Source organism: Spermophilus citellus (genome assembly GCF_964194105.1).
Source record: "Spermophilus citellus genome assembly, chromosome: 10".
In the NCBI taxonomy this organism is placed as follows: Eukaryota; Metazoa; Chordata; class Mammalia; order Rodentia; family Sciuridae; genus Spermophilus; species Spermophilus citellus.
The window spans coordinates 3,219,076-3,236,277 of NC_138197.1; the positions used below are offsets into that span (position 1 = coordinate 3,219,076).

Here is a 17,202-nt window from a genome sequence, read left to right on the forward strand (position 1 = left end):
AAAAAGGTGGTGAGAGTAATCCTGAGACCACCCCAGGGCAAGGTAGAAAACAGAAATAAATACTTCCTAACTTCTCTCAGTGCTGTGCTATTTAACTCCATTTCGGGTCATCAGAGAGCAAAAAAATTAAAGAGTACAGAAGGCATTTATGATTACTATGAAATACTAGGTACATAAACTCACACAGTGCAAAGATGATTTTTTTTGGGGGGGGTACGAAAGTGTAGCAATTTTCTGCTTAAAAAAAACAAATACCTTACCTAGATGTGAAATATTCTTGAACAATTAGTAGAACCAGGAAGGAAAAAAAATATCATACTTTCTCTGTGTGTGTACCTATTGTATGTGCTAAACTTATTAGGAAAAGTTTCCACACTTTTTAACATTTTGGGGGCAGAGGGTAAAGCCATCCTTTAACTTGCTAAAAATGATGTTGTCAAACAGCTGGTGTAGATATGCAGGTGGTGTTTCACCTTGGTGTCCATCTCCCTTCCCCCAGTACACTTTAATCCCTTTGAAAGGGTACATTGTACAATTTTATATATTTTATTGAAGAGTTATTCCTTATCTCTTATTCTGAATTAAATTAAATGTTTGGTTTATTGCAGTAAAAGAAAAAAAAATAGTGACCTATCTCATCACTTATCCCAGCTTCCCTGGGTCTACAACTCCACCCTTCTTTCCAGTCAGTTCATCCTATTCTTAATCTCAGTGCTTACTCACTGAGATTCTTGCTCACTGCTGCTTCTTGCTCACTGCTGTTCAGTCTTCCCTCAGACACTCCACCAGCCATTACTGATACACTGGGTATCAGCAGAGGTCCAGATTTATCCCAGGCCCAGCAGAGGCTTTTCCAGGTAAATTGTACTGTTTACTTGTACTTTGCTAAAGACTGTTCCTGCTGCTAGCTGGCCCCAATATCTAACAGAATGTAATTCTCACAATTGAAGTTCACCAACAGAATCTAAAGCCTTCAAAGGAGCAGGGGAATAGGGAGGGAATACAGCACAGAATATATTAATGATAAAATAGGACGTAGAAAAAGAGAGGAAAGCAAAAGACTTATGGATAAATGTGTGCATAATAAAACACAGAGACATGAATAGAGAAGATATAACCAAAAATTTTTTAAGCCAGGACCTCATAAACATGAGGCACATAGTCTATAACTGAGCTACACTTGTAGCCCAGTACACCAACTTTTTAACTACATTAGCTTGTAGGGAGGGCATTGAAAGACCTCTACTATACCTTTTCCATTCAAAAATTTTAAAAAAGTATTTAAAATAGTATTTTTCTTTTTTCATTAATTTATTTATTTTAATTAGGTATATATATATTACAGTAGAATGCATTTTGATTCATTGTACACAATTGCAGCACAACTTTTCATTTCTATGGTTGTACACGATGTAGCATTGCACCATCTGTGCAGTCATACATGTACCTAGGGTAATGACAACCATCTCATTCCACCATCTTTCCTGCTCCCATGCACCCTCCCCAACCCTCCCTCTCCTTGCCCAATCAAAGTTGCTCCATTTTCCCATGCCTCCCCACTCCCCTTTAAGGATCAGCATCCACTTATCAGAGAGAACATTCGGCCTTTGGTGTTTGGGAATTGGCTTCCTTCACTTAGCATGATATTCTCCAACTCCATCCATTTATCTGCAAATGCCATAATTTTATTATCTTTTAATGCTGAGTAATATTCCATTGTGTATATATACCAGTTTCTTTATCCATTCATCTACTGAAGAGCATCTAGGTTGGTTCCACAATGAACAGAGCTGCTATGAACATTGATATGGCTGCATTACTATACTATGCTGATTATAAGTCCTTTGGGTATAGACCGAGGAATGGGATAGCTGGCTCAAATGATGGTTCCATTCCAAGTTTTCTAAGGAATCTCCATACTGCTTTACAGATTGGTTGCACCAATCTGCAGTCCCACCAGCGATGTATCAGTGTGGCTTTTCCCCCACACCCTCACTAACACTTATTGTTGTCTGTATTCTTGATAACTGCCATTCTGACTGGCATGAAATGAAATCTTAGAGTAGTTTTGATTTGCATTTCTTTAATTACTAGAGATGTTGAACATTTTTTCATATATTTGTTGATTGAATGTGTATCTTCTTCTAAAAAGTGTCTGTTCAGCTCCTTAGCCCATTTATTGATTGGGTTGTTTGTTTTTTTCATGTTAAGATTTTTGAGTTCTGGGCTGGGGATGTGGCTCAAGCGGTAGCGCGCTCGCCTGGCATGCGTGCTGCCCGGGTTCGATCCTCAGCACCACATACCAACAAAGATGTTGTGTCCGCCGAGAACTAAAAAAAAATAAATATTAAAAATTCTCTCTCTCTCTCTCTCTCTCTCTCTCTCTCTCTCTCTCTCTCCCTCCTCTCTCACTCTTAAAAAAAAAAAGATTTTTGGGTTCCTTATACATCCTGGAGATTAGTGCTCTATCTGACGTGTGTGTGGCAAAAATTTGCTCCCAAAATGTAGGCTCTCTCTTTACCTCACTGATTGTTTCTTTTGCTGAGAATAAGCTTTTTAGTTTGAGTCCATCCCATTTATTAATTCTTGATTTTATTTCTTGCACTTTAAGAGTCTTTTTAAGGAAGTTGGGGCCTAATCCAATGTGACAAAAATTGGGCCCAATTTCTCCTGTATTAGGTACAGGGTCTCTGGTCTAATTCCTAGGTCCTTGATCCACTTTGAGTCGAGTTTATGCATGGTGAGAGATAGGGGTTTATTTTTATTTCACTGCATATGGATTTCCACTTGTCCAAGCAACATTTGTTGAAGAGGCTATCTTTTCTCCAATTTTATGTTTTTGGCACCTTTGTCTAGTATGAGACAACTGTATTTATGTGGGTTTGTCTCTGTGTCTTCTATTCTGTACCATTGGCCTACATGTCTATTTTGGTGCCAATACCATGTCATTTTTGTTACTATAGCTTTGTGTGTAGTATAGTTTAAGGTCTGGTATTGTGATGCTTCCTGCTTCACTCTTCTTGCTAAGGATTGCTTTGGCTATTCTGGGTCTCTTATTTTTCCAAATGAATTTCATGATTGCTTTTTCTATTTTTATAATGACATTGGGATTTTAATTGGAATCACATTGAATCTGCATAGTGCTTTTGGTAGTATGGCCATTTTTGACAATATTAATATTATGCCTATTCAAGAGCATTAATACAGTATTTTTCAATTAGCCTTTTAAACTTACCTTTGGATATTTTTATGTTATTGCTTTACAACTATACATTAGCACAGGAAGAACAAACATGCTTACAAACCTGCAGTACCCCATGTGGAAGCATGGGCAGCCCCTCCCTCATGCAAATATTCCTTCTCCTTCTCTCCTCTCCTTCTCCTTCTCCTTTATGGGTTTTATTTAGTTATACATAACACTGGGGTTCATTCTGACATAACTTTAAAGGCATGAAATATAATTTGCTCTCAATCATACCAGTACTTCCTCTTTCCCTCCCCTCCTCCCTCTTCATGTTCCCTTACTGTACTTTACTGCTATTTTAGTTTTTTGTTGTCATTGTTGTTTAGTGCTTTGGATATACATGATGGTGAGATTCACTGTGGTACATTCATATATGTACTTAGAAAAGTTACCCTAGATTCATTCCACTGTACTTCCCTTATCCTGTCCCTTCTCCCTCCCCCTCAATCCTCTTCATCTAGTTCATTGATCTTTCTTCTATTTTTATGGAATCCCCCCTTTATCTCTCTCTCTTTCTTCCCTTTATTTTGGACTAGCTTCCATATGTCAGAGAAAACATTCAACCTTTGACTTTCTGAGTCTGGCTTAGTTCACTTAGTATGATAGTGTCCAACTCCATCCATTTACCAACAAATGCCATAATCTCATTCTTCTTTATGGCTGAGTAATACTCCATTGTGTATATGTACCACATTTTCTTTAGCCATTCATCTAATAGGCATCTATAAACATGCTTTCCTTCACTCATTAATAGGTAATAGATGTCATTTCCCATCAAAGGGCACCTAGGTTGGTTCCCTAGTTTGGCTACTGTGAATTGTGCTGCTATAAACATTGATGTAGCTGTGTCACTGTACTATGGTGATTTTAGTCCTTTTGGATAAATACTGAGTAGTAGGATAGCTGGATCTTATGGTAGTTCCACCCCTAGTTTTTTGAGGAATCTCCATACTGCTTCCCAGCTTGTTTGCACTAATTTTCAGTCCCACCAACAATGCATGAGTGTATCTTTTCACTCACATCCTCACCAACATTGGTTATTATCTGTATACTTTATAGTTGCCATTCTGACTGGAGCCTCCCTCAAATCTTACTCTCTTCAGACTAGTTTCCTTCATATTACTTTGGCACATTTTGTGCTAAATTCATTTATTTTAAGTTTGGTACTATAAGAAATAAGTTTTTATATCATGTATTTTTTCCAAATAACATTTTTTTCTTTTTTTAAAACACTAAATGTTTAATCATAAACATTTATAAAGGTAAAGCTAAATGTATATCCATTTCATATACATACAAAAATAATCAATTTTCCTGGATGTATCATGACAGATGGTACTGTTTTGCTTTTATTTTTTAGACTTATAGACTATATGACACGCTGCAATTCACTGTTTAATTAAAATAATATTTTTAAGCAAAAGCTTCATCTTCAGTACCAGAAAAATAAATTTACCTGTTGGAAACTGATTTTCAACCAAATATGCTTTTGAGTTCATCAACACTTTCTCTATCTAGACAGATAAGCAGTGATTCATAAAATGTACAAGGAGATTCCTATACAGTAAGGTCTGAGGGTATCCTTCTACTTTATGAGTTGCAAAGTCCATGAACTGAATTTCTTTTAGAAATCTGTGTAATAAGCTAGGGTCTAGCAGGTGCACATTATCTGCCAAAACTCTCCAGATAAAATGGAGTCTCATGGTAACTGGAGAATCTTGGAAACAGAAGCAATTCCTCTTTGTGTGTTTGTTTAATGATGCCTATCACTTACTTCCCCTACACTAAATGTCCTTAATATCTGTCAAAGATATTCCTCCTCTCCAACAACACTAACATCTCCTAAATTGGACTTCAAGTTATTACCATATGAATTGTACAGATAAATGGGATTCACTGTGCTAGCTCCATACATGCATGTGTCATGTACTGATCATGTTCAGCCATCATTCTTTCACCCTTCACTCCTCCCCCTGCCCCAGTACATTTCCCAGGCCTAGAAGTCCTTCTTCATTTCTGTCTGTCCGCCCACTTCCCCATCTCTGGAGACCACTATTCTTTTTTTTATTTTTTTTATATTTTTTTATTGGTTGTTCAAAACATTACAAAGCTCATGATATATCATCTTTCATACATTTGACTCAATTGGGTTATGAACTCCCATTTTTACCCCAAATACAAATTGCAGAATCACATCAGTTACACACTCACATTTTTACATAATGGCATATTAGTGACTGTTGTATTCTGCTACCTTTCCTATCCCCTACTATCCCCCCTCCCCTCCCCTCCCCTCCCATCTTCCCTCTCTACCTCATCTGCTGTTGTTCAATTCTCTCCCTTGTTCCCACCCCCTTTCCCCTCACATCCTCTTCTATGTAATTTTGTGTAACATTGAGGATGGAGACCACTATTCCATCCATATTTCTACAAGATTGACTTATTTGTTTCCACAAATGAGGGAGAACATTGCTATCTGTCTTTTAACACAGTGTCAATGTAAACATTTTAAGTACTTTGTGAAAAGCATGAAAAAGTAAAAAAAACCCACTGAAATCACACCACATAGAATCAAACCCATGTAATATTCCAGAAAACACCTTCTTCTAATTATATGTACAAATTATACGTAGTTTAAAATAAATAGGCATCTATAAACGTACTTTCCTTCACTCATTAATAGGTAATAGATGTCATTTCCCATCAATAAATATGGATTTACATCAATTTTTAGTGGCTGTATGGTATTATATCACATAAAAACACTTATTTAATCTATTCTTTGTAATAGGTAAATCTAGTACAGATATCTGACTTTTCTTGCTTTAAAGTTTTCCTTAGAATAAATTCCTAAAAGTATAATTTCAGTTGAACAGTACATACTTCTCAATGTTGTTACCTAGCGGCTAGGGCTGTGGCTCAGCGGTAGCATACTTATCTGGCACTTGTGAGGTACTGGGTTCAATTCTCAGCATCACATATAAATAAATAAATAAAATAAAAAGGTCTATCAACAACTATAAAAAGCAATTTAAAATTTTTTTAAATGTTGTTACCTATTGCTCAACTCCCTCCACAACCCTGAATTTGCTCAATCTTCATAGTCTTTGCAAAACAGAAACAAAAACAGACCAAACATTTTTTAATGATTTTGTTTGTTATCTTCTTTGATCACTGTATTTTTTAAAAAACAAATTTCCTGTTCATTAAACATCTGTTGCAATGACACTGAATGAACTCTTCCTTAGTTCCAATAATTTGAGGAAATTTTGTCTCTTCTGCTTTCTTTGAGGTTTTCTGGTTATTTAGTTGTTTTATTTATTTATATATGCTCTTGTTTTGTAGTTACTTGAGTCAAATTCATTAATTCATTTGTGTTATTGTTTTGAAATACCTATAAATCTAACTAGAAGATTAGGTATAGCTCAAAAATATGTATTATATGGGCTGTCTGCTATTCTTGTGAAAGTGGCTGTAACTGGCTTGATTTTCTTTTTGTTAAAAGTTATTTTGAAAATGTATATGGTAATTTTTTGAAAGTTCCATAATAAATTTCTGGAAAATAGAATAATACCTAACAGTTATTTAGTGCCATGTACTTTAATTCTCAAAAACCTCTGAATACGATTGCTGTTCTTATCTGATAGAGGAAGAAATTGAGTCAGAGAGGAGGAGTTAAGACATTTCCCTATAGTCACAAAGTCTGTAAATTAGAGAATTAATAAAGCTATGCTTTGGGGAATTTATTAAAGATTTATCTATAATGTAGCATCAATTTGACAAAGTTCCTTAAGCATTGGGAGAGTAAGACATAGTCTCTATAGGATATGAAATTGATTATATAGCTATTAAATCAATTTTCTAAAATAGATCATTTAATCTGATTTAGCAAAAATGTCTTATAATTCCCCAATTTTTTGACTTTAAAGTTTTTTTTTCTTCTATTTTGGTACACAAAGATTTAGATGTGCCATATCTTCGCTGTGAATTAGGTAACCTTTTTCCCTTTAGTACCTTCTGCCTGTGTGATGATGGTTTTTAGTATTAAAACGGCATCTCCTGATTTCTTTTCGTTTCCATTTATTTAAGGTATCTTTTTTAAAAAATATTTGTTTAGTTGTAAGTGGACACAATACCTTTATTTTATTTATTTATATGGTGCTGAGGATCGAACCCAGGGCCTCACACGTGTTAGGAGAGCAACTACTGAGCCACAACCCCTGCCCTATTTAAGGTATCTTTATCTTATTTTTGATGATACTTGACTTTAGGAACCGGGTCTCTGGCAGACAACAAAGACCTGAATTCTGCTCATAGACCCATTTCATAGATACATCTGCCCCATCACATAGCCATGGCTGATGTCTTCAGTCGCTGCCTTGTTTTATATTTCCCTTTACTGTTTCCTCGTTAGCTTCAGTTACTAAATGCTTTTTTTTCCTTTTTTCTTTTCTAGGATGAAACATATAATCATGTTTAAATTAATGTACCATTCTCTTTACCCTTTCAGACATCATTTTTAAAATCATAGAAGAGTACAATGGTATCTTTTCAATCTTCTCCTTTAGAGGCAAGAAATTTCATTCTGATTACTTTCCATAGTTCCTTACTAATGGTAAAGATTTTAATCCAAATAATTATTTTAAAAATCATTATCCTTTTCAATTTGACAAAGTTCCTTAAGCATTGGGAGAGAGTCTCTATAGGATAAGAAATTGATTATATAGCTATTAAATCCATTTTCTAAAATAGATCATTTAATCTGATTTAGCAAAAATGTCTTATAATTCCCAAATTTCTTGACTTTAAAGATTTTTTTCTTTTAAACAAAAATCTTTTTGTTTTTTTAAAAAAATGTTCTGTTGTTGCATTTACTTTTGTAGTCAGATTTACAGTTATTCAACATGAACTCCACCTGCTGGGCTTCATCATTCATCACCAATTCTTGAACTCTAAGATCTCCCTTTATTGAGTTATTACTAATTTTTTCAGTTCTTAATCATTTGCAATGGGTAATTTTCATAAGAAATGTATATGAGATCCCACATATACAAGATTTTCTTGCATACACAACCTAAAAACCTGACTGGATACAAAATTTGGGGAGACTTTTATTCTCAAAATTCTGCAGTTTTATTGTATAGTTTCATGAGAGTTATAGAGAAGTAAGAGACTAACTTAAACTGGTTCCCTTGTAAGAGACCCAAGTTACCCTACTGGATTCTTCCCAAATGTTTATATTATTTCTTTGTCTCAGAATTATAAAAATCCTACCACTATTTATTGAGACTTGACTCCTCCTCAATAAACTCATTTACTACACACTGCTTCTTTCTTAGAAAAAAATTCCTCCAATTTTTTCCATTTATTTTTACCCTTTTTGTTCTCTTTTTATTGGAATCACAATGTATACAAATTGTAGGGTCTGGATCTGTGTGAACATGCTACAAAGCACTGCCTCCATTGTAATTTTTAAGTACAATCATGTTTTCAAAAGAACTGCCTACATTTAATTTCTTCCCTTAGCTATTTATTTCTAGTCTTCTTCTTCTTCTTCTTCTTCTTCTTCTTCTTCTTCTTCTTCTTCTTCTTCTTCTTCTTCTTCTTCTTCTTCTTCTTTTTTTTGTAGCTGTGGATGAAGAGAATTCTTTTATTTTGTTTATTTTTATTGGTGCTAAGGATGGAATCCAGTGCCTCACCCAGACCAGGCAAGCGCTCTGCTACTGAGCTACAGCCCCAGCCCCTCCTTAGTCTATTCTTTTTTTTTAAAGAATTTTTTTTAATATTTATTTTTTAGTTATTGGCCGACACAACATCGTTGTTTGTATGTGGTGCTGAGGATCGAACCCAGGCCGCACGCACGCCAGAGGAGCGCACTACCGCTTGAGCCACATCCCCAGCCCCTCCTTAGTCTATTCTTAACAATTAGTCCACCTTCAACCCATCACCATTCCACAGAAACCATTGCCATGGGAGGCCACAGATGGCTATAATGCCAAAGTCAAAGACAAGGTCAAGTCTATAACACCTCCATGTCCACATATGTGGATGCTCTTTCCCAGTTCTGTCTTTTTTTGTTTATTCATAAAGGATGGGCTTTCTCAGGATTCTGTCCCAGGTTCTTTTCACTCACTATCCAAAAGGCAATTTCACCTACTCTTCACTGTTTCAGTAAAATCTCTATACAAATGACTCCCCAAGCCTAGATTTTTTTTTCCTGAACTGCAGACCTATGCTGTTCACCATCTGATGAATCTCTCTTCTTGGATGAACCAGAGCACACAACTTCAGCATGTCCAACTCTGAACCCTTCATCATCTACTGCAAACCTGTCCCTCCTCCAAAATTACCTATCTCATACACCACCATTCATTCACTCAGAGGTTTAAGCTAGAGACCCGAAGCTGTCCTCCAGCCTGCTGTAGCCCTGACCTATTCACCACAAGAGTACTATTGATTATCCTTTCCAAGTGTCTCTTCAATCTATCCACTTCTCACATTCTTTCAGATTTCTGTTCTCTCATCTGGCCTGTCTGCCTCCAGTTTGCCACTCCCTTGTCTTGGACCTCTGCATCTGCTCTTGGCCCTCCTCCTACTTCTCCAATCCATTCCTCAAACTACAGCCAGTTATCTTTCTACACCGTAAATTCAATTAAGACTGTTGGCATTCCCCGCTTCAGCCTGCCTCTCAAGCCTCAATTCTCTCAACCCCTACCTCCCTTCTCCACAACCTAAATCACGGGAATATTTTCTGGATTCCTAGCACACACTGGTTTATCTTTCACCTTGGACCTTTGCACATAATGAGCTCTACCTGCAATTGCTGGTCTCCTGACTCCAATTTAGACCTTAGTTCAAATGGCACATACCTGGAAAGTTTTGCCTGTCTTCTCCAGACAAGGTATACATCTTGGCTATGTGCTGCCACAGCACCCTATGGTTTTCCATCAACGAACTTACTGTGCTTTATTTTAATATTTAGTTAGTTATCTGCCTTCACATAGACATTCTAATTTGTTAAGGCAGGGACCATTTCTACTATGCTCTCCATTGATTGCTCAATATTAATGTGTTTAGTAAATTACTTCCAACCCTAACATAATACCTGACATAATTCACTTATTCAGCATTCATTGAGCACACAAAAGAATAGGATTCACACCACTTTGTTAGTGTTCCATCCAAGCATTCCTAAAAGAGTTGTATTCCTTGTACTTATATTTTTCAAAGGCCCAAGCTACTCTGGTCACTGGAATACCATTTTATTATTTCTCTTTAGGCACAACCAGTAAGTGAAGGTCCACTTTTGTTGGTAGTATTCCTTCAATTCTTTCTCTACAACTGTGGTTTGGTTTTGTAGAGCAATTAAGGGCTGGAATAACCTGCCTTATTCTAATGCAATTTCAAAAACTCCCTCACATTGAGTTGCTTGGAGACTGAAAAGAAACTGCCAGATCTCCTCTCATCTGGACTCCTTCCAATCACCTCCTCCCTTTCTCCTCTTAGGGGAAACCTGAGCTCATTCCTCTCCAATGGAAAGCCATTCACTACAACTTAGAAAGTGGCTACCTTCCATGATCAGGTATCTCACAATCTAGATGGAAGCGCCTGTACTTTAGCCTAAAGTATTCAGTCTTGGTAAAGTCCTGCTCCTCTCAAGCTTCCTATCATTTGGAAGAATTAAGACTTGGCAGAGTTATCAACTTCCTTTGAATTTGAACAGCATTTTGTACCCTGCTGTTTTAATCATTTGGGTATATCTGTCCTCCTCCTTCCTGCCACCCTTATCTCAAAATCTCAGGTTATAAAATATACTAAAGAGGAGCCTGGATCTTATTTCTCAGTCTCTGATGCTAGTACAACATCGGGCATATAGTGGTCTAAATTATTAGCGGAAATAAATGAGACCGACCATTTCTTTCCCCAGCTTTGAACCTAAATAGATTTGCACACACACCCCACAACAAGTTATTCCACCTCGCAGCAGCCCGGCCCCGGCGCTAGGCTTCCCGTGGCTTTTCAGATTCTGATGTCCAGTATAAAACGCTGTGGGGATTGGCCACTAACCCACTGTTCCTGGAAAGTTGTAAGGCCCTCCGCTGTCATATGTAAAGTTAGAAAGAAAGAAAGTTAGCCTATGGACTTCAGGTAAAAGGCAAGGGGGGTTCGTGGGAGACCACTCACCCTCCCTAAACCAGGGGGCCATGTAGCAGAGAATGTGAGTAGGATCCAGAATCTTCCTGACATAGTCTCGGAAGGTGAGCAGATTCTGTCGCTGCTCGGTCGTCATCCCGGCTCGGCTCCCGCGCAGGGTCTGCCAGGCTGGGCGCCGGCTCCCTTTTATAGCTGTAGGGGAGGAGGCCGCCGCCAGGAGGCTAGGGATTTTCCCAGAAATGGATCCTAGCTGAGAGGTGGAGCGGCGCGGGAACTTAATTACAATTGAGAAAACGGAAACGGAAACCGAAACTAGCGGCTGCCGCAGGGGCTGGGGAGGCGCGGGACCTTCCCAGCTCCGCGGCTCTGTTTCGTTTTCTGCGGACCCGGGGGGAACCGGCGGACCCAGAGGCCCCCAAGAGCAGCCCTGGGGGTTGCTTTTATGTTTATGTATCTTATTTTTTGGTTTCGCTTTTATAATGATAACAGTTTTAGTTTCAGTAAAACGTGCACAACTTAAGTGTGCAATACGATGATTTTGGAAGACATGTACCGGTTTTACCTCTTCTCCCAGAGCGATCCTGTGGTAAACAGCATCGTTTTAACCTAGGAAATGGCCACCTGTTTACCAAAGTGACCATATCAGGTTGCATTCCCACTCGCACAAGAGAGTTGCAGTAGACACAAGTCCAGTACACGCATTGGTTTCTTTGTTAACTTCCTCACTGGTGCATGTGAAATCATTTATTATTATGGTTATTAATGTAGTTGTGATTTTCCTTATAAGGATGCTGAACACATTTGCTTGTGCTTATTGGTCTTTCATGTAATTTCCTTTGTAAATCATCTGTCCCTATCTTTTGCTTTGTTTTGGAGGGTGTTGTTGTTGTTGTGTTTCAATAGACTGACAGGAGTTACTTATTCTGGGTACAAAGTTGTCAAATAAAATGTATTTGAAATATCTTCTCCCAGTCTGTGGCTTGCCATTTCATTTTCTTAAAGCTGTCTTTTGTAGAGCAAAAGTTTACATTGACAAAATCTAATTTATCAGCATTTTCTTCTGTCTGCTGCTTTTTGTGAGCTTTAATTGCTCCTTAATAAATCTTTGCAAAAATAAATAAATAAATAATCTTTGTCTGCCCCGAGGTCATTAAGATATTTTGTTTTTTTCTTTTAGACTCTTTATATTTTTATCTTTTACTTTTAGGTCTATGATTATCTTGAATTAATTTAGTTGCAGTGTGACATAGAGATCCAAGTTCACTCTTTCCATGCTTCTGATATATATACCAGCACCATTTGTTGACAACTTTTCTTTGTTCTGTTGAACACTTAATTGACTGCATGTGTGTAGATCTAGTTCTGACTCTTTTATTTCCTATTCTAGTTTCCATTTCGGTTTTCTGACTTTTATTTCCTATTCTCTTAGGGGAAGCCTGAGAGCTCATTCCTCTCCAATGGAAAGCCATTCACTACAACTTAGAAAGTGGCTATCTTCCATAATTAGGTGTCTCAAAATCTAGATGGAAGTGCCTGTACTTTAGCCTAAAGTATTCAGTCTTAGTAAAGTCCCGCTCCTCTCAAACTTCCTATCATTTGGAAGAATTAAGACTTGGCAGAGTTAACAACTTCCTTTGAATTTGAACAGCATTTTGTACCCTGCTGTTTTAATCATTTGGGTACATCTTTCCAATTTTTTAAAAAAGATGTGTATACATACACATGCACACAATGTATAATATGATGTTGCCCAGAACCTAATAAACATTCTTATGAATTTTTCATTACTTATAACTTGCATGAATTGAGTCTATTCTGTTCAGATCTGTGAATAAAACAAAGCTGACAATATATTATGTATATATACACATTTTTCTGTCCTAAGAGAAATCATTAAATATGAGTATATTTAGTATAGAATGAACAACAAATTCTGATTCCCTATACCTTGGAGGTAATGCAAAAGGCTGAGACATTCCAAAATTATGTATGACCAAATCTACCCTGCCTCTTTGGCTCACCACAACATACCAAAATTAGAGCAATGATTAATATCCAAGTGTATTTTTTTCACTAAAATTAATCTTCAAGCCAATACCTGAAGAAATTTTCTAATACTTTCTGTTTTATTTTTAATTTTTTTAAAAAAAATTTAATATTTATTTTTTAGTTATCAGCGGACACAACATCTTTGTTTGTATGTGGTGCTGAGGATCGAACCCCGGCCGCGCGCATGCCAGACGGGCGCGCTACCACTTGAGCCACATCCCCAGCCCTTTTCTAATACTTTCAATTAAATACTATTTAATGACTTTTCCATCAAGTGCAATATACACAACAATTATTTCAAGTCAGAAAAAAAAGACGGTGATTTCCTCCTGCCCTTTAAAAAAAAAGTTTTATACCATTTTTAAAAATCCACTTCAAGTAATTCCTTACACAATTTTCCTCATAAAGAGACTCTAGAAAGGTAAAAATCAATATAATATATTTAAAGGGTTGTCATCAAAATAACCAAATGGACTTGAAATTTACTTTTGTACAATTTAAAATTCTGTACTACTTAGGTTCCAGGCCAAAAAGACAATTCTGATAGCCTAGGTTCATATATTTCTATATATATAAAAGCTTCAGTTCTCCAAAATACTAGGTTTGGGTTTTTGTTTGTTTGTTTTTTGGTTCTATATCTAAAATATTTTTAAATCTCAAAGGTAATTTAAAATTAGGGGATAATTACATTTTTTAAATTTTCGTGGATGAAGATCATTAAACCATAGCAGCTCGCAATTCTGCATAAGTGAGAATAAACATCAGAAAGTCCAAAGGGAAGAGCTAATACATGAAGATGCACCATCTGGAACCCTATGACAGTCGGAACGAACGCACTGGGATTCAACTACTTCAATTAACTGCTTCATGGCAGAAGGCAGGTGTTTCATGGTGGTTGCAGATTATACCCACGCGAATGAGATATATGCACACCATTATTGCTGCAGTCACACTCTGTGATAATTCAGAAATCCAAATTTAACCCCAGAATATCTAAATCTGGAGTATGAATTTGAAGGTAGTTCAAACAACAGTTGATTGAAACCAACAATCTTTTTTTTTTCCTTTAAGGCTATAGAAAATCTAAACATAAATAAGCCAATTAATTCTCAGGATAAAAATGCACCCTAATAGTCAAGGTGTCCAGTCAGATTCCACAGTGAGTATATGCTGTATCACCTTCTATTCCACAGGTGTACTTTCTTATTAATGTCTGTAGGATTAAGATCGATTCTTTATTAGCTGCTCACCCAGACTCCTTTATTAGTAAATATTGTGATATTTCATTAGATTCCCTGAACAGGGAAAGTGGGTCATGCATTAAGTAACCAATTTTGCTCTCATGATCTTATAACATGTAGGTCTCTTCTACCTCATAGTAAAGCCAACTGTCATTTATTCTGATAAACACCCCATCGAGTCTCAAGAAAAACCACAACAGCAGAAAAAAAGCTAGAAAGCATTACTCTAATTTTTACAGACCTGAAACACCATGATAATGAAGTACATCTTCAAATAGGAGAACTTCTTCAAAGAATTGTCTGTTCTCTGGCTTTCAATTTCTCTGTATCTGTATGATCTGTTGCAAGTATCTTTCTATTAAGAGATTCTCTAAGTAACATTCCTTTATAACCTTTATAATCTGTTGCATTTAAGTAGGACAGACCAGGCAAGGCACAGGAAGCAGGTTTAAAGGCTGCAGCCAGGTTCAAAAAGGGGGGGGGCTCTTTGCCTCCATTAATTCACCCCTCTGAACCCTGAGTTCAGAAAGTTTTAGGACTCTTGGGCTGGGGATGTGGCTCAAGTGGTAGCGTGCTTGCCCGGCATGCGTGTGGCCCAGGTTCAATCCTCAGCACCACATACAAACAAAGATGTTGTGTCTGCCGAAAACTAAAAGATAAATATTAAAATTCTCTCTCTCTTAAAAGAAAAAGTTTTAGAACTCTATACCTAGTGTATAAGGGAAAGGGCTCAGAAGCTCACAATCTGTAGAAGTTCACATAAAAGCAGCTTTTTCACTCTTCTGGGCACCCAGTTCAGGCCAAGGACACTCTGAAAGTCAGTGTCTGGGAAAGGGAAAGTGACCCTCTCCTTTCTTCCCACAGTCCTTTCAGATGCAAATGCCTCTATCAAGGTTCCAGACCCAGGCTGGAGTCGCTCACTGGGTCTCTGCAAACACAGTCTCCACCTGAAAATTGTTGTAGAAATTCTTGCTGATAGTCTAAGAACAATTATCTAAACAGAACTTTTGAGGGTCTCTGGAGAAGCTTAGTTATGGCAGGGTTCTTCTGGGTGGGGGGTCTCTGGCCTGCTTCAGTATAGGTCCAATCATATGGTTTAATAACTTCTTTGGAGTGTTCACCCTCACTTCTGCTTTCCCGCTACTTTTCTGCACAGGCTACTTCAAGCATTCCTTGGTAGTTGTTTATACATCTGAATGCATCCTTAGCACTGAACTCAATCCCAAAGCCAGAGCCATGCTGGATTTTCTCTCTCTCTCCTTCCCGCTCCCTCAAAGGGGTCTCCCTAAATTGCTTATGGCCTTGCTAAATTGCTGAAGCTGGCTTTATACTTGTGGTCCTCCTGCCTCAGCCTCCTGAGCCACTGTTGATTACAGGCCTGCACCACTGCACCTGGCCCATGTTGGATTCTTAAAACCTTGTCTCCTAGCATCATTTTAAATCTCTGCCAACTTCATGAGGTGGGTCTTGGTGGCCCTCAGTTTCCAGAGTCAGAAAGAGAAGTCCTGGTGACTACTCGGCAAGCCATGGACCATTCTGGCAAGGTGAGCCCCTGGGGCTTGGAACACACAGGAGTGTGGCAGAAATCACCATATCTCTGATGCCTGTGGCCCCTCCATTTGTAATAGTTTCTAATATCCCTGTGATTTCTTCTTTCACCTATGGCTTACATAGAAGAGTATTGTTTGTTTTTCAAATACTGGGAATTTTCTAAATGGTTTAGTGCTACTGACTTCTGATTTTAATCTGTTGTGGTCCGAGGGCTGATGCTGTAAGATTTCAGTCTTGAAGTTTTCTGATATGAACTACCTTTGATATACATCAGGCACACGTAAGAAGAATGGTGCTCTGCAGTTCATGAGTATAGTGTTCTATAATGTCGGTTATGTCAGATTGATTTATAAAGTGATCCAAGTCTCTTAAATCTGTACTAATTTTCTTTCTGCTTGTTCTATCAAATGCTGAGCAGGGTGTTAAAACCTCCAGCTACGATTATAGATATATCCATTTGTCCTTTTTGTTCTATACTTTTTTGCTTCATTAATCTTGTAGCTGTTATTTGAAGCATTCACATTTAGGATGGTTAGGTCTTTCTGAAAAATTTTGGTTTTCTTTGTCATTATGAAAAGTATCTTTTGGTTTCTGGGAATACTTCTTATATCAGTCTACTTCATGTGATACTCTTATAGCTGCATCACCTTTCTTATACCTACTGTTTGCATGGTATATCCTTTCCCAACCTGTTGCTATCATCTTGTCTGTTCATATTTAATAAGCATCTCTAGAATACAGTATACGGTTGGATCTTGATTTATTTATCCAGTCTAGTAATCACTGCTATTTAATCAGAAGACTAAATCCATTTACATTTAATTATCAATGTGGTTTAGGCTGGGCACCGTGGCACGCACATATAATCCTAGTTGTTCAAGAGGCTGAGGCAGAAGGATCATGAGTTTAGAGCCAGCCTCAGCAACAGTGAGGTGCTAAGCAACTCAGTGAGACCCTTTCTCT

At 37.4% G+C, this 17,202-nt stretch overlaps 1 protein-coding gene and 1 pseudogene across 2 annotated transcripts in view; both read right to left on the reverse strand.

Annotated features, from left to right (window-relative positions):
* The window catches only part of LOC308658111 (antiviral innate immune response receptor RIG-I-like), a 51,499-nt gene extending 39,835 nt beyond the window's left edge, over nucleotides 1–11,664 (reverse strand). Inside the window, 1 exon segment of the mRNA XM_081310674.1 lies at nucleotides 11,429–11,664. Within this exon segment, the coding sequence (XP_081166800.1) occupies nucleotides 11,429–11,534 (106 nt within the window). The 5' untranslated portion in view covers nucleotides 11,535–11,664.
* A 3,131-nt stretch (nucleotides 11,665–14,795) lies between these two features.
* Nucleotides 14,796–16,223, reverse strand: LOC308659064 (TIP41-like protein; annotated as a pseudogene). Its single transcript has 3 exons — nucleotides 16,091–16,223; nucleotides 15,768–15,927; nucleotides 14,796–15,089 (listed from the first exon to the last, which is right to left on the reverse strand). The product of its transcript is annotated as a TIP41-like protein (transcript).
* Nucleotides 16,224–17,202: the final 979 nt, after the last annotated feature.